At 37.1% G+C, this 26881-nt stretch overlaps 1 protein-coding gene across 3 annotated transcripts; it reads left to right on the forward strand.

Annotated features, from left to right (window-relative positions):
• The first annotated feature begins 8961 nt into the window (after positions 1–8961).
• LOC121859746 (POC1 centriolar protein homolog A-like) lies at positions 8962–26081 on the forward strand. Of its 3 annotated transcripts, none has more exons than XM_042356730.1 (9): positions 8962–9076; positions 12556–12728; positions 13838–13950; positions 15170–15330; positions 15619–15813; positions 19348–19432; positions 23154–23314; positions 24485–24685; positions 25045–26081. In XM_042356730.1, the coding sequence occupies exons 2-9, from the start codon at positions 12571–12573 to the stop codon at positions 25225–25227; spliced, it is 1257 nt and encodes a 418-aa protein (XP_042212664.1). In that variant the 5' UTR covers positions 8962–9076; positions 12556–12570; the 3' UTR covers positions 25228–26081. The 3 variants fall into 3 exon arrangements, with proteins under 3 accessions (XP_042212664.1, XP_042212679.1, XP_042212672.1); XM_042356745.1 differs by having other exon boundaries at positions 24485–24678; XM_042356738.1 differs by lacking the exon at positions 8962–9076 and adding an exon at positions 9443–9556.
• Positions 26082–26881: the final 800 nt, after the last annotated feature.

Below are 26881 nucleotides of genomic sequence, written 5' to 3' on the forward strand. Positions count from 1 at the left end.
TATCAGGAGGAAGGGAGCGGGATACTCTTGTTTGTATAGTGTGTATGCTATGTATTGTATGTGTCTTGTGTATTACTGTATGTGTCTTGTGTATTATTGTATGTGTCTTGTGTATTATTGTATGTGTCTTGTGTATTATTGTATGTGTCTTGTGTATTACTGTATGTGTCTTGTGTATTACTGTATGTGTCTTATGTATTATTGAATGGTCCTCTACATATATGTTGATGAATCTCCCTAAGAACATGTTAAATACCCTCATTCAAGGTCTGTGTCAAAGGTCAAGGTCAAAAGGTCAGTGTGTAGGTGTATCATTGTGTGTGTGGAGGTGTATCATGGTGTGTGTGTGTGTATGTATGTGCGTGTATGTGTGTGCGTCTGCGGGGATGGTTAATTTGTGGTGAGTGTGTGTGTGTGTGTGTGTGTGTGTGTGGTGACAAGCAATTAACTCGTGTGTGAAGAGTGTCTGGCATGTGGTGGATGTGTAAGTGAATGTGTAGTTAATGTGTAGTTAATATAGAGAGCGTAGTGACCCACCGTAACACCCTCACCTCCCACAACCCACGTCACACGCTTCTGTTACCGCTCACTAGATGACCGCCCCAAAATCATGTTATGAAGGACTAACTCACTGATTGTTTAACCACAGCGCCACCATTGAACAGGAAGCTTCTCTCGACTCATAAATCACTAATCTACTATGTCACCATTGATTCGAAGCGGGGTAAATCTGTCTCGGAAATCACCTAACCTCATCTCGACTCATAAATCACTAATCTACTATGTCACCATTGATTCGAAGCGGAGTAAATCTGTCTCGGAAATCACCTAACCTCATCGCCACCATTGGACAGACGCGACAATAACACACTCGCTATTGCCATTGTGATTGAAGGGGATCTCTACATAGGAAGATCTAAGAAGAGCCAAATTCTATTATTTTTCTCTAATTTTCTTGCAGTTTGTTGATTGGTTTCATTAGTTGTTTATTTTGTTTCTTCACTTGATTTGTTTCAGCCAATCAGTGGTTTCGACCTGTGAGATTCAGAAATATCGAACAAACAACACTGGTGATATGTAACTGGAAGGTGCTGCTTAAGAAAGGGTCAATGGGGAGAAGTGTGTGTGTGTGTGTGTGTGTCGCGAAATGTAGAAAGGGATAGGTGAAGGTGTGTGTGGTGGTGGCGGTGCGGTAAGTGTTACGGAGGACTGTAAGATAAATGTGGGAATGGGGAAAGATATATACAGGTACTGGGGCTTTCTGGAAGACGGGGAAAGGTGTGTATTTGGAGGGGGTGGGAGGAGGAGAGAAAGTTGTATGGGAACTGTAAGAGCAGGGCATTGGACTCGGTAAGTGAACAAACCTGATAAAGCCGTAGTTCTGCCAGGGTATATGAATTTAAAAGTTATTATTAGCTCACATTTTTGAGTGATTTTTGCCACATCGTGCCATCGATCTGTTAATTAGGATTAAAGTTGGTTAAATTGACAGCGAGGATTATTGCGGCGTTCCTAACGATATATAAACTTCAAATACAGTATTGTCGTATTTATGCCCAAAATTTTAAATTGGCAACTAAAGTGAAAACAAAAGGGGATTCGGAAAAACAAGTGCAGAAAATGCGTCCCATATTGTCATGAGCGGCAAGCGTAATAATTATACTGTATAAGGCTTTTAGCAATACTGTATGGAACGTCGTGTCATGTCTGGCGGTAGTGTGTTGCGGTGTGGAACTGCGGGTGGTGCTGCAGCGATAGTGTTTCTCGGACCCCGTGTTTTGCTCTTATATTACCATTTTTTTTATGGCTGGTGTTTCTATTAATAGAATACCATTGTGTCTTAATAGGGAGGTGTAAGTTTATAAGAAGAGAAACCACTTATTATTTGCTCTGTTTTGTATGGAGAACATAAAGAACTAACAACTGTGACTGACGTGTAATTATGGTTGTTTTGTCATTTTCATCGTCATCAAAAATAAACTAAAATGTCATTACAACACGTCATTCACTTCTCGCCTCACAATACATGGCTCTGTAAACTCAAAATTCCGTTCGGTAAATTTTCCTACTTAACTGATGATGTGAGAACTTATCTGACTGACTGACTACGGCACGGATATGGTAGCCGAGAAAAAAATGGTGTTGAAATCTCCGTGAGTATCTCCAGTAATTACTTTCACTTTATCCCAAGTTTGGAGGAAATTTTAACTTTAGAATCTTTGAGAATAGGGAAGGTGATTCTTTACCTTGTGTGCGTGCGTATAACAAATGCCGTGTTGTGGCCTGCATGTTGTACAGTACTTGGTGTTTGTGTGCAATGACCGGCTGCAAGATGGCAAAATGTTGTAACCTTGAAATATACAACGTTGTGGTCACGACAGCTGGAACTGAAGGAGCCTAGGCGTCCTTCATATCCACCTGTAGTAGATTTAGATTTATGTGTGTGAAAGTCACTCACTCGTATTCATGACCGTTACTCATAAATATCAACAAAAGGTATTGCTATGCTGAGAGTCGACAAGAGAGGGGACATGAGGTTTGTTTTTGTTTATCGTATTAATGTATTGCTTATGATTATATTCTTATAGCTTATTAGAAAGCGGATTGTGATAACGACCTGAGCTAATGTTTCAGTTGATTTCCATAAACTCCCAAGGTAAAATTGAGCTTACTTTCCCCGAATCTAATTTATTAGTTTCTCATTAAACTATAAAGAAGAGCGGTCGTCGTAATTCTTAAGATTCACAGAAATCTTTATCCGGAAATTTCATGTTCAAACCTAACCTGACATAACCGAAATCGAAGTGCGTAGAGATTTCCCAGTCACTATCATCGTTTTGACGGGACCTTGAGTATGAGATGTTAATTCCTTTTCGTGACATTTCCATTATTCTCACATACCAGTGTTCTCCAGGGAAAAGAAAATGAGATACAGGCAGACAGACAAAAAAGAAATAAGTGTAATCTCGTGTTTCCGGTCCATGGCCGACCTTTACATAATCGTGTGTCGGACATACAGAAAATTATGTTTTTGTTTTGATATTTTTTTTTGTATGAGGAGGAGTGAAGTGCGTCAGGCAAGTGAGAAAGAGTGAGAGATAATATATGAAAGGGGAAGAGAGAGAAAGGAAGGAGCAAAGAACAGGAAAGAGATGGAAAGGAAGAGATAGGTGTGAGGTGAGGTGTAGCGTCCTGTGACATGGGGTTGGGTAAGTGGCTGTAGAAGTGTATAGAGTATGACCAGGGGGTAACACGGTGTTATCCTCATTGTTCACTGTTCTCTCTTGAAGGTAATTAATAGTTTATGTAGAATTTTTGGTGTGTGTTATTTGACGACTCGATGTTATGGACAGCAGCGAAACACACGTGCCAGTTTTTCTAATATACAATGATTTTATTATAATTGAATAGGCTGTAAAATAAATCAGTTAAAATAGGCTGTCAGAGGTAATAGTCAATTAGATTGGGTTGTAAAAGAGACGATAGTCAATTAAATAAGGTTGTGAAAGATATTATAGTAAATTAGAATTGGTTTAATAGGATTGTGACAAATTATTTCGTTTGGAAATAATACTCCATATATTGTAGTATTTCCCTGTACTGTAGTGGGCAACCAGAAAAGTCACAAAAACAATCACAAGTCGCAAAAACAATCACAATTTTGGGTTGGGTTGGTTAGGTTATGATAGGTGATTTAATAATTTTTCCCTAGATTCTCCAGTGAACGCCATGATTATTATACCAACAATTAAAATAACAGAACCGTCAAACTGGCCATAGTTCATTCCATTTTAAGCGAAATTTAAATGTATATTAACACAGTTGAAAGAGATAGCTGTTATTCTTTACTGAAGAAGGACCTCTGTATTGGGAGGCCTGAAGTTGCAACAGATACTCAATAAAATTACAATGGGGGCGCATCTTATTGCATGTAGTATCTTTGGGTTCAAGGAGAAATGGTAGGATTATTCCTCCGTATTAAACGCCCTTAAGTTTTTGGTGAATTATTTTACGTTGTCAACATATTTTCCCATAACAGGACAAGGTCACTGAATAATTGTGTAAATCGACACTCGCTCACGTTGAAAAGTCATTCAACTGTAACAACATTCGGTGCCTATAATTGTAAGACCATCTGAATTGTCTTCCCATCAGAATATTATGATGTTGACACTAGCTTACCCGTGAATAGTTACCACGCTATACCAGCCTTTGATACTATTGACGTTACACTGTCTTGTAAGGGCAGTCCACATTCACTATTTTCCTGTTTATATCAAGTGTGTACTTTCTTGATGTTGGTTGAGAAATATTAGAATAATACCTTGTGACCTGTATCCCCTAAGGATTTGTTTAAACATCTGTGAAATAGGCGTCGATAATATAACCTCTTAAAAAGTCTCCTTAGGCTGTATTTCCTTCGTTAAAATAAAATATTGATAAAACCACGTGATAAAGAGAGACCCAGTGCACCTTGAAGCAACTTCTTGTACTTTTGGGTTAGGCTTGAATCCACCATCACAGAGTGGACGTCTATATCTCGGGGACATAATTTGACTATCGTAACTTATTCATTAATGATGATTCTCTTCACTGACACTGTGATTGAGGAACTGCTTCAGTGTTCTTGCTGGTGTTAATAGGTCCTTGCCATTTTTCATTTCTTCCTTGGTGTAAAGCAACTTGTCCAGAATGAAGTTTTACATAAAAGTGTAGTTCTCTCTAAGAAGTAAAGTGGCGTACCATATGTAGGAAATAATCATTGGTTAGAAGTAAGTTAAGTAATCAAAGATGGTGAACAAGTAGCAATGGGTGGAATTTACCACTGGGTATTTTATAAGCTTAATAAGATGCATGGTGATGCTAAATTAGAATATCAGGAATATTGAATCGGATATTCATGAATACTTGGGTACTCGACAACTGGCCTCTCCCTTGGACTAGTTTTCAAGATACCTACTGATACTACGAACAAAGATTATACATAGGCAGCTACGATTTTTATCTCATATCGCCACTACCATCAGCATCAAACACCGTTCAGTCATCATAACAATCAAACACGCTAACACTTGTGACTTCCATGTCAGAAGTACGCGCGTGACACGGCCAAGGATGCATCTATCTTGGCAAGGTCTAGCGGGGATCACCAAGCTGCAGGCAACATGGTGATTACGGTCCGCTAAAAAACGCCCACTGATTGTACTGGTGACCACGTGTAAGACAGAGTTGAAAATTCCCTTCTCGACTGACCGACTACCCTTAGGTTTAAAAGCCTTTATTTTTAAGTGTGGTTTATCAGAACGTGTTAAAAGCTCTTATCCCAGATCTTTATCAATTAAACCAGCCCCTTTCACGTTGCCGTCTCCCCAAGATTCGTAAAACAACCCTGATAGGTTTTTATTGTTACTCCTGGGTTTTGTCAGCGAAGAAACCAGCTGACTATGAGCAGCAAGAAGAATGAGCTGACTAAGACAACAACAAGAATGAGCTGACTAAGAGCAGCAACAAACATCAGCTGACTAGAACATCAACAGAGCGACCAGCTGGCTATGGGTGTCACGCAGGCTGGTGGTGGTGGCGTGTTGATAGGCGACCTTTGATGGTTCGTGGGTAGGAACGGATGGTGAAATACTGTATTGGCACCAAAATATCTCAATGAGGAATTCCACAAAACTTCTGTGTGTGCCAGTGAATGAGCATGAAGGTTGACATGTATATGTGTGGTAGGGGGTGAATGGTGTTTGTGTGATAGGAGGATGGTTGTTGTGTGGTAGGGATGATGCCTGTTTGTGTGTGTGTGTAGTAGGGGTTGTACTTGTCTGTGTGCATGTGGTAGGAGATGGTGCTTGTGTATGGTAGGGGATGATGCTTGTTTATCTGTGTGTGGTAAGAGGATGGTGTTTGTGTGATAGGAAGATGGTTGTTGTGTGGTAGGGTGGTACTTGTTTGTGTGTATGTGGTAGTGAAATGAGCTCAATAGTACATGATAGTTAACATACGTCATCTGATTCACATTACACTCCGTAGTCACCAAAACATGTAGCTATGACTTTCTTTAAGTTACCCACTCGAAGCGACGTGTTTTCTCTAGCAAGGAAACACCGTCCATTTTTTATAGTACTGTATTGCCTGAAGGGCCAGCATGATATGTAATTTTACTTTTATCTTCTTCACCACTGATCGGCTCGTTACCCGCTTGGGCGATCGTTCACGTCTCTGTTACACACTGTTGGGAAGTACTGGGCATGCACCGGATCCTGAATGTACTTGAACCTGTTCCAGTGTTGGTCAAGTCTGGTCTTGAAAGAGCTCACACTCAGCATGTGCACCCGTAATTCAGACTTGAGTCCGACTTTGGGGAGTTTTACTACAATGTGGGAATGAGCCCATCTCAACTGTAAACTCAGTGAAATACTTTGTACTAACTCTTGACTTTCTTCACCTGGAAAATAAATTGTAGATAATATAACAAGTAAAACTAATGTTAAGATTAACAATTTGTTTATAGAAATGCCATACGTCTCAGCTGATGCCCATAACAACCTTAGCTTGCCACTCATACAAAGTCACTTAGACTATTCCTGATCATTACACTGCCTTAACACAGAAGCTAAAAGCCAAATTAAAAATTATTTAAAACAAGGCAGCGAGGTTTACTCTTGACATGAATGCAAGAGATCATATTGGCCTCAGAGTCTTACAATCACTGAAAATGTTAAGTGTGACAGATAGAGTGAAGCAACTGAGTCTGAATCACTCGTATAGGATATTCAACAGACTGTGGCCAGACTATTTAACACCAAATTTTGTAAGGATTAGGGATATGAGACGGCAGGGCACTAGAGGGAGGGAACATAATTTTGTGGTATACCGTACTGTACTGTACCTGGTGTTTGCAGTCAGGCAAAAAACACTTTCTTCTTCACAGCTATAAAAGACTGAAACAAGTCACCAAACTACAGGCACATCAAAACCAGTGATAGTGTAAAACAATTCATAGCTAAAAGTAAAAACAAAAAATACATAACAGATGAAGCTGTTCTGTGTTAACCACAAAATAGAATATGTTGAAGTGATCTGCCAACCTCGGTTAGTCCAAGTGCAATGTAATGCTTGTTAAATTTATCAGAAAACTTTCACTATTTCTCTTTTAGACATACTATTACTGATTAGAGACCTAGCCTAAGCAAAGGACCCTACTGTAAATAAGCATCTGATGGCTTTGCCAATTAGTAAGTCTGTGAATCTATCTATTTTTCATTGATAACTATCTATATCATCTAACCTTACAGAAGTGAAGAACAAGGGACAGACTGACGACAGAGGCTACATCACCACCACCCCCACCACCACCAGATGACTAAGGCTACAACACCACCAACACCAGATGGCAGAAGGCTACATCACCACTACCACCAGATGACCACCACCACCAGACTACTGAGGCATCACCACCACCACCAGATGACAGGAGGCTTCATCAACCTCACCACCAGATGGCCACCACCACCAGATGACTGAGGCACCACCATCACCACCAGATGGCCACCACCACCACCAGATGACCACCACCACCAGATGACCACCACTACCAGATGACTGAGGCGCCACCACCATCACCACCAGATGACTGAGGCACCACCACCACCAGATGACCACCACCATACCACACCACCACCACCAGATGACAGGAGGCTTCATCAACCTCACCACCAGATGGCCACCACCACCAGATGACTGAGGCACCACCATCACCACCAGATGGCCACCACCACCACCAGATGACCACCACCACCAGATGACCACCACTACCAGATGACTGAGGCGCCACCACCATCACCACCAGATGACTGAGGCACCACCACCACCAGATGACCACCACCAACACCACCAGACGACCACCACCAACACCACCAGACGACCACCAACACCACAGGTGGTTGGTGTAAAGGATCGATGTACCAGATGTGAAGGCAAACTGGCCAGATTACCTCGGCGACTGTTCTCTACTGTACTGTCAACCATCCCACAGCCCACACCTTCATGAGTACCACCTTATTAAGCACAAATTTATTTATACAATTAAGAATTGATAAAATATTAAAAGTACAGTAAAGTAATATTTAAGAAAGTACAGTAAAGTAATATTTAAGAACATATAAGTATGCCTTGAGTCAAGCCACACATTAAAAAAAAGTAGATATATTGTGTAATGGTTAAGAAAACATCAAAAGCAAGCGGGCAGGAAGACAATCTTCATGATATCCACAAAAAGTAGAAAGCAGTAATAAAAACACGAAGTTTCAGATTTCAGTCTTGAAAGTATATATATATTTCAGGGTGGATAAGGCCGAAATACATTACTGTACATGTTCGAATGTTCTGATAAGAATCACACACACACACACACACACACACTATAATTTCTATAAATTTAAGACAGCATAGTCCAGTGCATTAGTGGTATAATAAGCGAGTAAACTCTGATAACACAATTAATTAATTTAGTTTTTAAAATTTAATTTACTGATAAACATAAAAGTCCATCAGTTTACCAAACGCTTCACTTTTAACTGCTACACTGGGACAATTTCTCTACACCGCCTTTGAGATAAGCATCAATTAGGTAACCCATTCCAATTGTAAATCTGTATGGGAATTTTACTGACTAATAATATAATAATAATATTATTTTTATTATTATTATTAATTTTATTATTATTATTATTATTATTATTATTATTATTATTATTATTATTATTATTATTATTACAGCGTTATATTATGGATACTTGAATTTGATGCCAAAAAGTGTTACACAGAACAATGTTACAAATAACACGGGAACAAACCCATTAACCAATTTATTATTTTTCCTATACTGCTGCTTTTCTTAAAGGAACCTTACTCCAAAAATAATACTGGTATATTTCGTTAATATAAGGAAGATATTGGGATTCCTACGAATATTGCGAGAAATGACGCTATCATCTCCCGGGAAGTTCAAAGTCGTCAACACAGCTGACTGAGCCACACACACACAGCTCCGTAACGTCCACCACCACCCGCTGTTGTGAGTCCCCAAACACTTTCACTTGTTTTATATTAATTTTGTATCTGATTAGTCAATTTCCGTTTTTTAATGAAGGTTCTAGGCGGATGTGACTGGTTAAGAGTTATTTTGGGAATATTTGATTCAAACCATTTCTTTTGGCTTGTTGTCAAAAGACGTTGGGAGGCTTTTGTTGTAATCTAAGGTTGTTCTTTTAATTGTTTGGAGTCATAATATGATGTGCCAACCCTTGAATACGAACAAATGATATTGTGCTGACCGTTTAAGTATGAAAATGTTGTGATTTTACTCTTGGAAATTCAAATTGGTCAGGAAACATGATCAGAGAAACCTGTTGCTCTCTGTTTTGTTCCTGTGTGTTGACCTGGCTTAAGTGAGATTATGGCAGATTAAGTTAGCTTTGTGTTTGATTAATCTGTTTGATAGTTGTCAGCATATTGATTCAGTGATCTGTTACATTGTTATGCACCCAAGTATAAGGTAAAATTTTACTTTCCTGTAAGTAGCTGAGAGTAAAGGCTGGTAAAGTTTTACTTTCAGACAACACTTAAATCTCAGGAATTTTATATTTGCAATTAAGAGTTAAGACAATTCCAAGACACCTTCCTTCGATGGCGTTTCTCTCGTTAATGACCCCCAAAACTACCTAGCTTGACTTAACCCTTGGGCCCCCCCAGGTATATATATCGTTTGCAAAGGAAAAGCCATAGAAGAACAGTGTCTTGGAATTGTCTATACTATTGTTTACAAAGATAACATTCTTGAGGTTCCCGTGTTGTCCAAACGTAAAATAATACCAGAGGTTTACAATAGGGGCACCAACCAGCTAGCTGTTTTCTGAATTTTTTGATGAAATTCAAAATAAGTTACACATTTTTATTGTACAGCAATGATATACTATATACATACTGTAGGTAATTGTGAAGAATGAATACAGATTTATTAGTAAGTTTGGTAATAGACTTGAACTGGCAGCCTAGCAAAAAAATATGTGTAGAAGAAAACTTATTTTTTTATTCAAGAATATAGCAAATCAGGTAGAGGAAGAGCAAACAACAATGCCATGTTTATGCCCACGACACTTCCCAGCCAGCAACTGACTGATTTTCCATCTTTTCAATTTAAACCTACCTAACATCCTTGAATTGGCCCTTTAACCATTGATTCTTGATGAGTTAATGGGGCTGGAACATGTAAAAGTATACTGTATAGGGTTTTTAATAGCAAAACCCAACTGTCTTTCTTCTATTTATTATGAAAATATATTATATACAGTTCCAAGTGTATATCACCATAACTTAATCACTGTACTGTACTAGCTATGAGTGTTAAATAAGGACGGAGGCTGTGTTAAATAGCTCTTCTAAAATACGTCCTGTTGGGGGTGAGGGGTTGAGTAAGAGTGCCTGTAATACCCGTTGAGGGAGAACGGTAATACTGTATACGTCCTCCCTCGAGGGAAGATGGAACCATCCACGATGGCTCTCAATAACGTCTTCCTCTAGTCAAGGATATCAAACTACTGCCGCATCGGGTGGCCAAAGGGCCAGCTACGTAATATCTTAGCTCAGCACTAAGTGACGCGACTCCCCGTGGGCACACATTAACACGTGCTCTGAACATGCTACCTCATAGCTAATGAAAAGTTACAGAGGGTAATAGAGTGTATATAAGTCTAATGTAATTAACCCATTTACTGTATATAAATATTTCTGCCTATAAGACATGGGCTATTACAACCTATTCTGAAATCCTAGGTTTGGTAGGTACATTCTATTTTATTCATGTTGTCTGTAATAAATCATAATACATACCTGTATAATGTAATGGTAATTATTGATGACTAACCCGTTGCCAAAATTCATATAAAACGATTTTGAAAATGCCGCAATTTCACTTTTTTTCTATATATATTTTTTTTAGCGGACATTGTTGTAGCTTGTGCAAATGTGTTACAAAAATTTATTTCTAAAATAAACGTAACCTAACCTTAGTGGGTATGAAAAACAGGTCTCACCAACCTAGCTAAATAAACCTACCTAACTCCCTTATGGAGCCCCTGGACCCCTGGTATATTAAACAGAAAGAACTTACTATGATATGGTGTAATTTGAGGTTTTTTCTGGACGTAAGACCATGTGGCAGCATTGGCGCTTATGCAGTCCGGGCGGCTGAGTGATTTGTTATTGAGATGGCGGTAAACGGCGAGCCAAGGCATTAAGGAAGTGATGAATGATTGTTTCCAATCAACAACTGATTTGGCACACAAACCCAGTTCTATTTCACAGTATTGCTGTGAAAAATACTTTTTATTTGAAGGAACGATGCTGTGGTCTTTGAAAAACTGAAGGGTCTTGTTGTCTTTATCCCTAAATTGGCAAATTACGTCCATAAAAGACCGGCTACAACCTTCACACGTCATGCTGAAAATGAAACTGCTGAGGGGAAGAGAGACTCCTCTCTAGAGCGCGGTCTCATTATCGCCGGGAAGACAAACTGGTGTGGACCTAGGCATCTAATTATCTACAAAATGAAGCATTTGCTCAAGAAATGATTGTCATATCAGAACTTACTGATGCAAATAAAAAGTAAGATAATAATTAATATAGCAAATAAGTAGTCCTCGGGTTAGTCGTCAATATTAACTAACGTAATAATGACATTTTCTGCAAATGTTTGTATGTATAGAAAGGATGATAATACTGTGACTGAGAATCTACCACATTTATATGTATTGCCAAACTAATAATCTTTTTCTGAAAATTACAAACTCTACAATTATTCTACCTTTTGGGGGGATATTCTTTTAATGTAAGAAATGAGGGTAAAGATTCGTTTTAGTTGGTTCACCACGGAAACTACTAGAAAAAATAGGTTTTCCTCGTGTATTTTGATATCTGGTACTAATAAAAGTAGCATTCTTAAAGTGTCATGGTGTAATTTTGCATTTTTTGTTGATGTGAGAGTATGCTTGGAGCGAGCGGGTCGGGAGTAATTAAACAGCAAATGGCAACTCTAGTCGACAGCAGCAGATACCTAATGTTTGAGGGTAGATATATTCAAAAAAGGCATTTGCACAAGAAACATTACTCGTAAATATCAATTTGCAATTTAAAAAAAAAAACATATTTAGGGTACTTAAAAACACTAGAAGAGGACTGGGTGAACAACTAATATTAACCCGTGTGCTATAAAAAAGTCCAAAATACTTGAAAAATATAAATTTGTGATGGAAGCGTAACAATATGTCGGACAAAACATGTCTAAATACTGACCAAGGCGATGTCAAGCATGTCAAAGTACAGTTTTAATTTAGGTATGTTTCAAAATACCGGTACTGAGGAGCTGTAGCACCTCTGTGATAGTTTATTCCCCCTAGAAAGTTATCTATGTGAAAATAAATAAATTTTTTGGGATTTGTTTCATGTACAATATTTGTATTTATTTATTTATTATTATTTATTTATATTTTTTTTCAGGATATATCAGCCACAATGAACAACGAAGACCCCATACTTGAACGTCACTTTAAAGGCCACAAGGATGTGGTCACAGCTTTGGACTTTAGTCCTAATGGGAAAAAATTGGTGTCTGCATCACTGGACCACACCATTATGATCTGGAATCTCCATCAACAGATCCGTGCCTACAGGTTAGTTTATGCATCTTTGTTTTTGCTGTAGTTTTAAAGAATACAGTACTGTATTACACTTAGTAATCTTTACAATACATCTACTGGACCTGTACTGTAATCCCTTGCTAACTGCAGGGTTTACATTCCGGAATTCTCCCACAGTTGGCAAAGGCTGGATCTTATGGGAAGTACAAGTCAGTGTTAAAAGTAAGTACAGTACTGTACTGTACAGGGTGTATGATGTACTGTACTCTACTGTACATGCTCATGTACAAGTCTTTTAACTTTTTTTATAGAATTTGACTTCATAAAACTTGGAATTGTGAAGTTTATTGTATTTCATAAATATACAGTAATATTGTTTTATCAACAGTAGAACTTTTATGGGGGAGTTAATTGACCCTTTTCCAATTGTTTGACAACTTGTGCTGTACATAGTAAGAATAAGTTGGTGAAATACAGTATAATTAAGAACATAGTTCCCCTGTGATAATATCCTACCTGCCTTATTGCAGTTTTGATTTACCTGGCTTTGTAATTTGGTTTTTATGACTAAAATATATTATTTTTGAAAAATGCTCCTCCCCCCATGCTGTCATAAGAAAATCTAACCAGAAGGACAGATTGCAGTAATTTAGTTAACCATTAATCAACAAGAACCTTTGCTATGTGTAAAGATGCATTTTTACTCTGTTGTGGATCCTTCCACTTGCAGTGTGGAAGACAGTGGCAGTCTGTTACTGGAGTGGCCATTTTGTTGAACTTTACGTGATTGTAGTGAGCATTGTGTATGTACAGTAAGTCCTCGCTCAACGTAATGGTTCCGTTCCTGAAAACCGCGACGTTAATGGAAACAACGTTAACGGAATAAATTTTCCCCATAAGAAATAGATAAAATACGGGAGTTACATTCCCAGCCTCCCTTTGCCCTATAAAATACATTACATATACCCGGTACATAAATTCAACAACAACAAAAAATTGGTGACCAAGTTTACATAAGTGAACAGAAGATAGTCTGACATATTGTACAGTATAGGTATACAGATTTTGATGGATGGCTAAAGTTGCACAGCAATTTGCCAATAATTTCTTTATTGTCTAGATCAGTATTATTATTTTTGCAGGTTTATAGGCCACACAGACGCTGTCAACGATGTTTGCTTTTCTCCCAGTGGCAATCTAATGGCATCAGCATCTCGTGATCGTTCAGTCAGGCTTTGGATTCCCAACATTAGAGGTTGGTATTCCAGGGACTTTTATAGTTTGATACTGTATTGACTGTCAATGTGGAGGGGCGGGGGCATCTTCAAATTGGAAAGTATGCAATTTAAATGACTACAAATCTCAATTTTGATAAGAAATTACATAAAAATGGCATCTAAAAAAGAAGGGAATTGATTGTTTCAAATAATTAGTGAAATTCTTATGGGTGAAATTATATCAGAGTTATTTAATTAACTGTAATTACTTGACTTTGTAGTTTTTTCATTCAAATCCTTAATTTGCATGGCCAAAGGCACAGTCTCGTTCAAGATTCTTTGAACACTGCTGGAGACAGCTGGCAACTCATGGCCGTTTGTTTACTATAGTACGTAGTATGATATAAAACGAAACGACAAAGCCCAACCATTAAATTAAGCAATGGGGAACTAAGTAACCAATACTGATCACTTTTACATTTATTCATAATTTTTACTATGTACTAATGTACTGTATAGTAAACAAACGGCCTTGAGTTGCCAGCTGTCTCCAGCCGTGTTCGAAGAATCTTGAACGAGACTACCTATGGTGAAAAGGCAAAGTACAGTACAGTATTAGGCAGTGTCTTAATGGTATTTAATTTAAAGTATTGTACAGTACTTTCCTTATTTTTATGTTCTTTATTTGTTCTTTAAACTTATGGGTAATCTTTATGTTTAAAAGTTCTGTAAAAAAAAAATGTGTTTTAAAGGCAGCTTCTAATATTATTACAGTACCTGTACTTGGGATAGTGTCCCTTCTGGATATATAATTATAGGCAGCTCAATCCTGATTCCCATCTTACTTTGCTAAGTACTTGGTGGAAGTGCTAGAGATAAGGAATAAACTGTAATACAATGTGTGGCTACATCAAACCGTAGCTAATGGTTTAGCTACACCAGGGAATTTTACAAAATGAGGATTCCCCAACATTATTGTATTCTAACAATTATTCCTGTGCTAAAAAATTATTTAATATCCTTTATACTATGTTAACAAGACAAGACAAAGTTTCTATCTCTTTCTCTTCAAATTTTTTCTCTTTCCTTTTGGACACGCTGCAACATCAAAGAACGGGGATTTAAGATGACCTTTGAATAATTTTAGTAAACCTCTGCCCTTATTAGTTGGTGGCAGCATTCAATGTTTCAGTAGACAAAGATTATGATACTGTATTTACCTTAGCTACAATTTAATTTACTATTTTATCTTTTCAGGAGATTCTACAGAATTTCGTGCTCACTTGGCAACTGTCCGTTCAGTGCATTTCTCTCCAGATGGTCAGCAGTTGGTGACTGGCTCAGATGACAAAACAATTAAGCTTTGGACTGTACACAGACATAAATTTGTTTGTTCCATTCCCACACACACCAATTGGGTTAGTTTCATTATAAATATGCTCAGGGTATCTATAATTTAATCAACTGGTTGTTCGTACACTGATGATTGCTTGCGAGTTTGTGTGTACAGTAGGTGTTAATTTTCTTTTGATGCAGTACATACCTGATATCGGTACTGTACTGTATATGCTATTAGGTAAATTAATATAGTGTCTGTGGAGAAAAAAATGATAGAAAATATATAGAAGAAAGATATTTATTTGATATAAGATTATAAATAATAGCAGGAGTCAAATTTGATTAAAATAATTCCAATTTTATTTCAGGTACGTTGTGTAAGATTTTCCCCAGATGGCCGTATGCTTGTTTCCTGTGCAGACGACAAAACAGTCAAGCTTCATGATATACAAACTGCAAGTACTCTCCACAGCTTTGCAGATTTGAGAAGCTCATCAAATTATGTTGCTTTCCACCCATCAGGCACTTGTATTGCTGTAGCTAATGCTGACAATTCTGTTAAGGTGAGTTTCCTGATAATGAGAGAGTATGCAGTATATATGTGGATAAGTGCCAAGCATGTCAGTACAGTATTTAATGTTTGGAGTACCTGCCCTATGTTTAGCTGCTTCTCATATCCAGTGTAGGGCATATAATGAAAATTTATGGTGAAATATTATGAGTGGATAGTACAACTAGGGAGACGAGGTGAGGAAAGGTCGCTGTCGCATGTTTGTGTACTGTACTGTCTCTTAGAGCAAATGTCTCCCTGTCCTGTCCGCGAAATTGCCGGCAACTTTAAAACTACTCGCAGACATTCTTGGGTACATCCAAGGTGCCATCCATGAATAATAGAGGACCACGAAATAAAAATCCGCGAATTATCCAGGCATACTGTATATATATATATATATACTGTATACAGTATATATATATATATATATATATATATATATATATATATATATATATATATATATATATATATATATATATATATATATATATATATATATATATATATATATATATATATATATATATATATATATATATATATATATATATATATATATATATATATATATATATATATATATATATATATATATATATATATATATATATATATATATATACTGTATACAGTATATAGTTCTCTTGGTTTCAGCACTTAAATTTCCTTTAGCTTACTCAGATGTTGCTTTATGATCACATATCGATTTACATTACTTTAGTGTTTATTGGCGCGCAAAAAACTAGTTTCCTGTACTTCAATTAAGTTCAATAATTGTTAAAATGGCTAAAAAAATTATATAAAACTTTTAAAATTATTGAATAGTACAACCTTCTTGATATTCACTAAAATGGTAAGGAATTTAAGCCCTAAAACCGATTACAGTGGTCCCTTGGTTAACGAGCACAATCCGTTCCAGCAGGTTGCTTGTTAACCGAAACCATTGTTTCAATGGGTTTTTGGGTAATTGGTTCCAGCTCACCGAAAATTGCCTAAATTCAACAAAAAAGGTAGAAAAGTTCACTTATTTTGAGGTGTGTATGTTGAAGGCTCCTGGATGATGATGATGATGATGATGTGAATTTGAAGTGGGAGGTGGAGGAGAAGAAGGGAGAAGAGAAGGAAGTGGAGGTGGAGGAGAAGCATTTTACTGCTTCTTGGAAGGTGAGTCACCTTCCATGAAAATGTCAGGAACCTCTGGACTGACAGATTCTCCACCATGAACATCCTCTCTCCTTCTTGAAATGGAAGGCTGAGGGATAGCATCTTGTTCCCTCTGCCTTTTACTGAAGAAAGTGTCAATTGTGGTCTGTGGGGCCATCTGTCCTCCTCACCATTAACTTATGTTTTAAGAAGGAGACCACTGAGTCCTCAACATGACACAAAGTTAGTTCAGTTTTTTCCACTTCTGGGTGCTTTGAAGCCAGTTCCCTGAACTTCTCCCAGTGGTAAATCACATCTTTCAACTGTTTAGCTGACATATGGTCATCACTTTCAATTTCCTCCTCACCACTGTCAGCCTCTACCTGTAACATCTCATCCAGTTGCTTCAAGTCATCAGGAGTAAGTTCCTCCTCATGAGACATCACAAGCTCTTCCACATCCTCCTCCTCCACTTCAAGGCCCAATGACTGACCAATGGACACAATCTCCTGGTCCATCTCTGTTTCTTCCTCAAATCCCTCAAAATCATGGACTACTGATGGCCACAGTGCTTTCCATGAAGAATTGAGGGATCTAGTGGAGACTTCTTGCCATGATGACACAATCCATTTTACAGCCTCCAGGATGTTGAATTGTGCCTTCCAGAAATGTTTCAGTGTTAGTTCAGGATCATTGGAAGTTGCCTGATGACACCTCTTAAACATTTTCTTCATGTACAACTTCTTGAAGTTGCTGATCACATTCTGGTCCATTGGCTGTATGATTGATGTAGTGTTTGGAGGCAAAAACAACACTTTGACAAAGTCAAATTGAGACTCCAAATTTCTGGCAAGGTCAGGGTCATGACCAGGAGCATTATCCATGAGGAGAAGAGCCTTTAAAGGGAGTTTATTGGTGGTTAGGTAGCTCTTGACAGAAGGGCAAAACACATCAACAGCCCATTCATTAAAGAGCTGTCTTGTCACCCATGCCTTACGGTTGGACTTCCAATAAACTCCAAGCTTTGTTCTTACCACTTTCTGTTGCTTGAACACCCTGGGGTTTTCAGAGTGGTAGACAAGCATAGGCTTCAGTCGGAAATCCCCTAAAGCATTGGCACCAAGCAATAGAGTGAGACGGTCTTTCATGGGTTTATGCCCAGGTAAAGAGGCTTCATCTCTGGTGATGAGTGTTCTTTTGGGCATCTTTTTCCAGAACAGCCCAGTTTTGTCCACATTGAACACTTGATGTGGAAGATAATTTTCTTCTTCCATCAGTTTTTTAAATTCATCTAAAAACTTTGCTGCCCCTTCCTTAGCACTAGCAGCTTCACCATGCCTAACAACACTGAAAATGTCACTTCTTTTCTTAAATTTTTCGAACCAGCCTTTGCTGGCCCGAAAATCTTCAAATTCTGTGCCTGAAGAACCAGGTTGATCTGTCTTTAAATGTTCGTAAATCTCCTTGGCTCTTTCACAAATGAAATCAGTAGAAACTGAATCACCTTTCATCTGTTTTTCCCTTATCCAGATGAGAAGTAACCTCTCAGTTTCTGCAATTAGGGATCTACTTTTAAACACTCTTGTAGATTTGTCTCTCACTTTCACTTTTTAAATTTGTCTTTCTGTGCAAGAATTGTCAACACAGTTGATGTCGACATGCTATATTCTTTGCATAGCGCATTTGTTCTAATGCCTTGTTCATGTTTTTTTATGATTTCCTGCTTGGTTTGGATTGAAATCGCTTTTCTTGATCTCTTAGGCCCCATGCTGGATTCAAACAATGTCAACACGTGCTTTTTAAAGTTAAACTTGTTGTAAATAAAGAATATTTTCTTTAAAATAACACTGCACTGCGCTATATATTGTCAATATGTAAAATAAATTTCAAAATGACCAATAATTTGCTTGGAAACACAGAAAAAAAGCATTTAGTTGGAGAGTCTCAAGCAAGATGTTACCTCCAGTGAAAACAGAGAGAGACTAAAGCCTGTTTGCTGTGTTAAGAGGCTGGATGCCGCGCATTAAACTAGTCACTTTACCTTCAATTATGTTCAATAATTGTTAAAATGACTAAAAAAATTGAATATTAAACTTTTAAAATTATTGAATCGTATAAACTTCTTGATATTTACTAAAATAGTAAGGAATTTAAGCCCTAGAACCGATTAATGTATTGGCGGACTAATACTACAGCTGGTTGACCGCCCAGTGCAAGCCAAAACTTGTTGAGGTCGGCTCGTAAGAAACTCGTTAACCGAGGGGTTGCTCGTTAACCGAAGTGAAGAATCTTATAGAAGGTAATTCGTTAACCGAGGGATCACTGTAGATGTAATTGAAAATTCCCATTTGGTTTGTGATAACTTTGTAAGTCTCTTAACCTGATGTCTATTCTTCAGGTATATGACATCCGAACACGAAAGCTACTTCAACAATATGATACCCACTCTGGCCCTGTCCATCGCCTTGCCTTCCATCCATCAGGTAAGTCCTCTTTGCTTTTATGTAACTGTAGGTGTTATGTTAATTTGCAAAGAAAGTACAGTGGGGTATGCTATAACGAACGTAATTGGTTCCAGAACCTCGTTCGTTATAGCATTCGTTCGTTATAGGATTAATCCGTTCCAGGCCCCCAAATACAACCACCTAACACTGAAAAAATTCTGTGGAAAATGTAAAAAATACGGTACTTTATCTTACCTTAGTGTTATTCAGCATGCAGGTACCCCTAAACACTGGCACATCACTATCACTTCCACTGGGAGTCTTGGCTTTAAGGTCCTCAAACAATTGTCTGGCCTTCTCACAAATTATAGCTTCACTAATGTTACCACCTGCCATTTCTTTCTCCTTTATCCACACTAAGAGTAAATTTTCCATCTCTTCAATCACATTACACTTTGCTTTGCTAAGTCTAAAGATTCCCTTTGCCACTTGCACAGTTTTTAACTCCTCTTTATTCTTCAAAATCGTACATATAGTCGATTTAGCCATCCCATATTCATCACTAAGTTTCGCAATGCTTCTTCCATTCTCACGTTTCTTTATAATTTCTTTCTTAGTTTCAAGGGTTATTAGCTTTCTCACTCGCTTTGGACGACTCATTGTTACAATTGTATACTTGTATAACAAAATAGTTATACAAATAACGCGAATTTCCACATCAAAAGACGAAATTTCAACAATAACAGTGGTGCACTGACTACACAATGAGACAAAGATGGCGCCTGACTCTCTTGTTGTGGGTCGCGGTACAACAATATTCATGCGCCAGGCGAAATAGTCCCGTATTCATCCGCGTTCGTTGTAGGAGTTGCGTTCGTTATAGCATTCTCAATTTTATAGGTAAAACCGTTCGTTATAGGAATATTCGTAGTAGGATCCGTTCGTTATAGCATACCCCACTGTACAGAGGATATTTATAAAGTACTGTATATGCAATATGAATATTAAACCCTATAGCTGAACTTCAAATATTAAATTTATAGATGTTTATATAAAAGAAAATTTTATGTTTTAATTGCACTCCTATAAATTTATATACGGTATACTGTAGTTGTATGTTAAACCTGTATAAAGTAAATATATTCTTAGCGTCGATGAAGTGGTTAATACAGTATTTACAAAAGCTTGTACTTTCTCATCAGTAGCAAGAAAAATGTACTCTTACTTTTTGTTGTATTGTTGCTCCTCATATGTGTACAGTATTTTCAAGTTACAATAACTTTCCCTTTAAGTTTTCTCACTCAAGCTGCCATTTTCTTTTCACATGGAATATGGCAGATGGATACTAGTACTGTACATGAATGTTTACAATTGATCAACAACCATGACAGTAATCCCTCCATCCAACACATATACAATAGTACATTAAATGGAGGTTCATTTAACGGACTTCGGTCTTATGGACTACCCTCTCCCACATAGTCCATTGGATAGAGGTTTTCACTGTATTTATCAGGAAGATTCTAATGTGCATTAGCTCCTATGTGCTGTTGTAAATTATCCACACACCCACTTCTAAGAGACCAATTTACAGTATTTCCGTATACTGGTGAGGTATGATGCTTGTGTATTATGAAAGTTGAAAGCTTTTAATGCTCACTCAAATACTTCTGTAGTGTTAGGAGTTAACTGTCAAAAAATATAATTTGAAAACCAGTCAGAATACAGTACTGTACACAGCTCCTCCAGTTTAAGGAAAGGTTCCATTCCTGGACCTATCTGTAAGCTGAATTTTCTGTAAACCGAAAATGACCCTTCCATAAAGTAAACATGTACTGTACCCTGTACTGAATAACAAATGGCGTCTCACAAGGGGATGCGCTCAGCCTCCTTATGTATAATCCTCCACAAATACAGTAGAAGTCCAAAAATCCGGACTGCTCGGGGATTGGGTCGGTCCGGATGTTTGGATTTTCCGGATTCTCAGGCAGTACTTTTAAAATTCAAATTTAAGGAGGAATAAAGAAGAAATGAACAGGTACATTTTGATAGTTTATTCATTAGCAAATAAAGCATGCTTCATTTATCAAAACTAGCAGTTTTAAAGAAAAATAAAGTGAACACTTGACAAAAATGTAAACAAACTGTCTAATACCATGACGAGTCTTGAAATTCCCTAAGCCATCCATCACTAAATGCGCACTCTGATTCAATGTTCATTTGCTCCTTAAAAGATTTTGCTATGGCAATAAGCATCGGCCCAGAAATCTGCCATACCTTCTGATCGTTTTAACAGAAACCATTCGTGCAACACTTTATGAAGATTTTCTAATTTGGGCCGATGTAAACTTTTTCTTTCAGCAATTTTATTGTAAGTCTCAGAAGAAGCTGTGAATTCTAGAATTTTATTCTATGCCTTTATTATATCATAAATTGTAGACTTTCCAATGTCGTATGTTTCCATTAGAACAGCATTGCTCACATCACGTTCTAGTTTCTTAATTATTTCAAGTTTGTCACTCAATTTCAATGTGTTCTTCTTTCTCTTCACACAACGAAGTTTATCTACTTTAGGAGCCATTATTATGGGCTTGTACTCTGTAAATGGAAAGAGTAGGACTCAAAATTACATACGTTGTCACAGTTTGATCGCTTGTTTTAAAGTGGCGACCGCGTGGTCACTTGTTGTTGCTGTGCAGCTGTGGCGTTCACGCATGCACACATACACACAAAAGATTTATAGTGCCTCAAATTTTACATTTCAGGACAAGCTAATTACAAAACTAACAAAATTAGCTACCTATAATTTACAATTACTTTTATTATTAGAATTATGTAAATTAATTTTTTTAAAACAACTCCATTCATTCACGTAACCCACAAAAGCCCGCTAAATTTAAAAAGTTTGAGGGTTTTCGAAAAGTCCGGATTCTCGGGTGGTCCGGATTTCTGGCATCCGGATTTTTTGGACTTTTACTGTAGTGTTGTTACGCCGCACTAATTACCTTCCATAACAACATAAACTTTTGTGCAACCAAAATTTTTTCATAATGGGACTTATGGGAGGCATTCTGTATCCTCGAATTTCTGTAAACCGAGTGTTCTGGAACCCGGGGAGTGTGTACAGTATGGGAATTTGCCAGTAAACATGATTTTTTTTTTCTCCATTTTACTTTTGTAGAAATTTAAGGAGAAGGAGCTCTGTTTAGGTGGATAGTGTGTACTGTGGAGTGTGAGAGGTAGAGTAGGGCAGGTTAGGTAGACAGTGGGTACTGTGGAGTGTGAGAGGTAGAGTAGAGTAGGACTCTGGTTTTGGGGAGTGGAGGGTCTGCTGTATTTACCTTCAGCATTTCACTCAAATTTATAATCAGCTAGTTTGTTTCTTTCTTATGGACTCTTATTCTTTTATCTAATGGTTGCTCATCACCTGTCCAACTGTACCACCGACTACAACCTACTTTTTGTAATGCTCAGCCTTTGTGTTTCATAACTACTTTAGTAGAAGTTCTATACAAGTAATACCCTTCTGGAATCCTTGACTAATGCAGCCAGCTGTTCGATTTTCCCCCATCATAGTTTTTTGTTAATCAATGTTCTATTTGTATTTTCCTTATAGTATATATTCAGTTCCTTTTCTGCATCTTCAATAAATGTTAGATTTTGCAACTGTGAGGTAATTTATTATAAATATACTGTACAGTACTCAATTTCACCCAAAACTTATCGTTTCCCCTTAGTATCAACGACATTCTTATTCCAGGACACATTTTGGAAACTTGCTCAGCTGATGGAACTCTCAAACTGTTGGACCTACTAGAGGGAAGAGCCATTTATACTCTCCATGGACATCAAGGAGCTGTAACTTGCTGTGGTTTTTCATATAATGGCGAGTACTTTGCTTCAGGTGGTCGAGACAAACAGGTAAATGTCTTTTAAATTTGTATTCTCACGATATTTATTTTGAGCATCGTAAGAATGGAAAATAGTGCAGTTTTCATCTTTTAATTTGGTGAGACTTTGTTAGGTATAAGGAAATGAACACATTGAAGCTTCTACCAAGTCCCTCTTTTTACTTATACAGCTCCTCCCCGACTTACGACCTGCCTCAGTCGTACCAAAATTTTGTCAAATTACATATTTTCGAGTCTTAACGTCAGTACACAGACAAAATTTTCGTTTTTAATTCATTTTAAAATGGCTGGCAAGCTTAAAAGTGAGAGTTTTGTGATGCTGAGAAGAAAAAGAGACACCCATTTTAGATTTTCTATGTATTATTTAAGCATTTTTTACTTACGACCTGGAATTGTGTCCCTAACCCCGTTGTAAGTCGGGGAGGAGCTGTATGTCTTATTTTATTACATTCAAAGCTGAGTTGAACTTTAGCACATCTGTTTTTAGCCTCTGCAAATGTGGGTCAGTGTATTGTTTTTGGTCCTGTCTGTGTACCTTCAAAAAACGAGTTTGCAGATTTGCGTCAAACTTGTTAGATTTGATGAACATGTGACAAAATCTACATGATAAACAATTTGGTACAAAATTTATCAAGTGTTGCCATGGTACCAGTTTGAGTTTGTGCACTGATAACACGCAAGGTTTTCCATGATTAAAGAAACTGATGAAATGAAAATAATTTCCAGCAGTAACTACAGTATATTGAATTACAGTAACACCATCTCTCTTTTCACTCAGATGGTGTTTGATTACCTGTAATTTAATTTTTATTCCTAGCCTTTGATATAGAGCAAAAAGCATGTTTTGCTTTTATGTTTGCTGGGTTTTGTTAAGGCAACTGCTTAAAGTAATTTGTACCTCTTAATTTTTCTCTTTTCCAAATAAACTTTGATTTAATAAAAATTTTTAATCAAATCATAGCCACTAGCAAAGCACCATAAATAGAAACAACTTAAACAGAACACTTAATTTACTGAAGCTTAGTTACTTTGCTCTTAATGAGTTCATTATACTGTATAAGTAGGAGACTGAACTGGATAAGTGTTTTAATTAGGAAGGTAACATTTATTCACTTATAATAATTATTTATCACATTATTTCAGTGGACTGAAAGTATTATGAGGCATAATTTTAATTCAGGTGATGGTGTGGAAAACCAACTTTAAACCAGTGGAGCTATGTGAGGGTCTGGAGGTAACTGAAGAGGCAGACCATGAGCAGCCATTGGAGGTGACTGTTGCAGTGTCACCAGACGACTCTGTGGATGAGGAACAAATCACTAACGTTCAGGGCAGGAGTGAACCTGAAACTTTTCATAACTACAACACAAATAAGTACAAGGTATGAAGTGTATAGGACAAGATGTTTTGTATGATAACTAGATTTCTGTGATGTCAGCTCATCTGACAGATACCTGGGTGCTGTCAAGGAGTGACTCCTTGACAGCACTTATTATTTTACAAGTCTCATAATTGGAGGGATGTGGAAAATAGTCTATTGATATATAACCCTACATTTAAGGATACTATTTTTTCATATATTTTTTTTAAACTGGTGATTAGGTAAGTCATTAATATATTTGCTTTCCCATTTTGAAGTGTGGCCACCATCACACAGTCATTCTTTTAGTGTTTATAGATAACACTTTAAAATATATTAATTCATGCCAAAACTTTTAACCAAATTTTTTTTTCCAACAGAATACAAATGGGAGTGCAGAGGAGGATACATCTACAGGTTTACAACAAGTGAAAGGTTCTCTCCAACATATCATAGCCCAGCTTGACACTCTTACTCAGACTGTTGTAATCTTAGAACAGAGATTGTCTCTTGCCGAGAACAAAATCACTGAACTTGTAAACAATCAGCGTAACACTCACTGAAGAGCTCCATCACACTTCTTGCTAGACTTATTGAGGACAAGTTAATATATACAGTAAATCCTCAATTTATGTGGGGGGTCACCTTGAAAACCCTTATAAAAGTAAATTCAGCTTAACTGAATATCACTTATGGGAAATGGAAGTACTGTGTCTGATTCCAAATCTAAAAAAAAATTAACCTTTTCCATAAATACACCTTTAAAGGTTTTCAGTAAAAGGTGGTAATTTTTTGACCCCTCATTAATGAGCAGTATACTGTATAGGGAACAAAATTACATGGATAATTAACATAAATGAATACTCGGTCTTGTCTGCCAATGCACCTCTCAAGGTTTTTAATGAATTCTATCCACTTGCTAAAATTTTCTTTCTAGTATAAATACTGTACTGTAGCTTTTCTAATGTATATAAACAAGGGTTGAAGTTTAAATATTGTTTGGCTTTTATATTTAAGTAAACACATTTGTACAGGTATTTTATGTTTGTGTCTAGTTAGTCACCAGTATAATGATAAAATATAAATAAAATTGCGTATATCTACCCGAAAACACGAGTTGAAAAATAACAATACACTAACACAGTTTGGCCATTCACACTGTGCCTCATGTAAGAAATAATTTCAAGTTTAACATAAGGTTTCCTAATTTAATAATCTTATAAATATATACTGTACCTTTTAATGAGTTTGTTTCATTGATGCTGTACTGTAGTTTATATTTTTTAAGCTTGATGTAGTCAAGGAGTGCAGCATATGGGATACTTTTAAAACTATTTCATGAACCATTTGTACAAAGATCATTTAGGAGATAGGTAATGATGAACATAACCTACTGTTATTAAAAGTTCAAACATTATTACAGGATATTTATTTTTCACAGCATATTCACTGTTACTAACTGCTAAATTTAAGGAAAAATTTAATGAAAGTATTTAAAGCTTAGCTTAGAAAATTGGAAATGGTTAATGACAGTGTAAAGGGTAATGAAGGATGGTTTATTATGTGTGGTTGAGGTCTGGCTTGATAAATGGTGTGGTAACATGGTGGAATGATGAAGTGGACTGAGTGATAAGGAAGATTGTATAAGGTCTGAAAGAGCAGTAATCAATTGGGAAGAGACCAAGTGCAGGGCCAGCCAGAGGAGACTTAAAAGGTTAAGAAGCACGAACAGAATGCATTTGTGGATAAGCTGAATAGATAAGAATGCTAGAGGTGAGGTGTACAAAATAGCAAGGCAAATAGTGGGTACAAACAAGGATGTATCATTATGAACACTCAAAAGGGAAATTTTGATGCACTAATGTGGAAACTATAGGGGTCTGAAGCTGTTAGATAAGGTTATGAAAACTGTGGAAGGATTGATTAAGAAATTGATAAGCAAGGGAGTGGATACATTGAAGTGCAATTTGGACTCATGCTTGCCAAGAGAACAACAGAGGCAATATTTGTGGCCTTGACGTTCTTAATGTGTACACATGCACGCTGATACATACAATATCACACAGTAAATTCTATATAATCAATGATATATAGCAACGTTAAACACAAGCTCACTGTGCTGGTTACCATGGAAACATGGGCACACGCCCCGGGGGGCTTTTAGTTAACCGTGTTGATTGGAGCTCAGTAGCTCAAGTTTTTTCAGCGGTAAAAGTA

Source organism: Homarus americanus, unplaced genomic scaffold (assembly GCF_018991925.1).
Source record: "Homarus americanus isolate GMGI-L3 unplaced genomic scaffold, GMGI_Hamer_2.0 scaffold2224, whole genome shotgun sequence".
Classification (NCBI taxonomy): Eukaryota; Metazoa; Arthropoda; class Malacostraca; order Decapoda; family Nephropidae; genus Homarus; species Homarus americanus.

Bases quoted from the DNA above. Each gene is read 5' to 3' on its own strand.
- LOC121859746 (XM_042356730.1), top strand. From the start codon at position 12,571: ATGAACAACGAAGACCCCATACTTGAACGTCACTTTAAAGGCCACAAG. The intron at 13,951-15,169 runs GTTGGTATTCCA...TTATCTTTTCAG, and splicing joins TTGGATTCCCAACATTAGAG to GAGATTCTACAGAATTTCGT. The intron at 15,331-15,618 runs GTTAGTTTCATT...ATTTTATTTCAG, and splicing joins TTCCCACACACACCAATTGG to GTACGTTGTGTAAGATTTTC.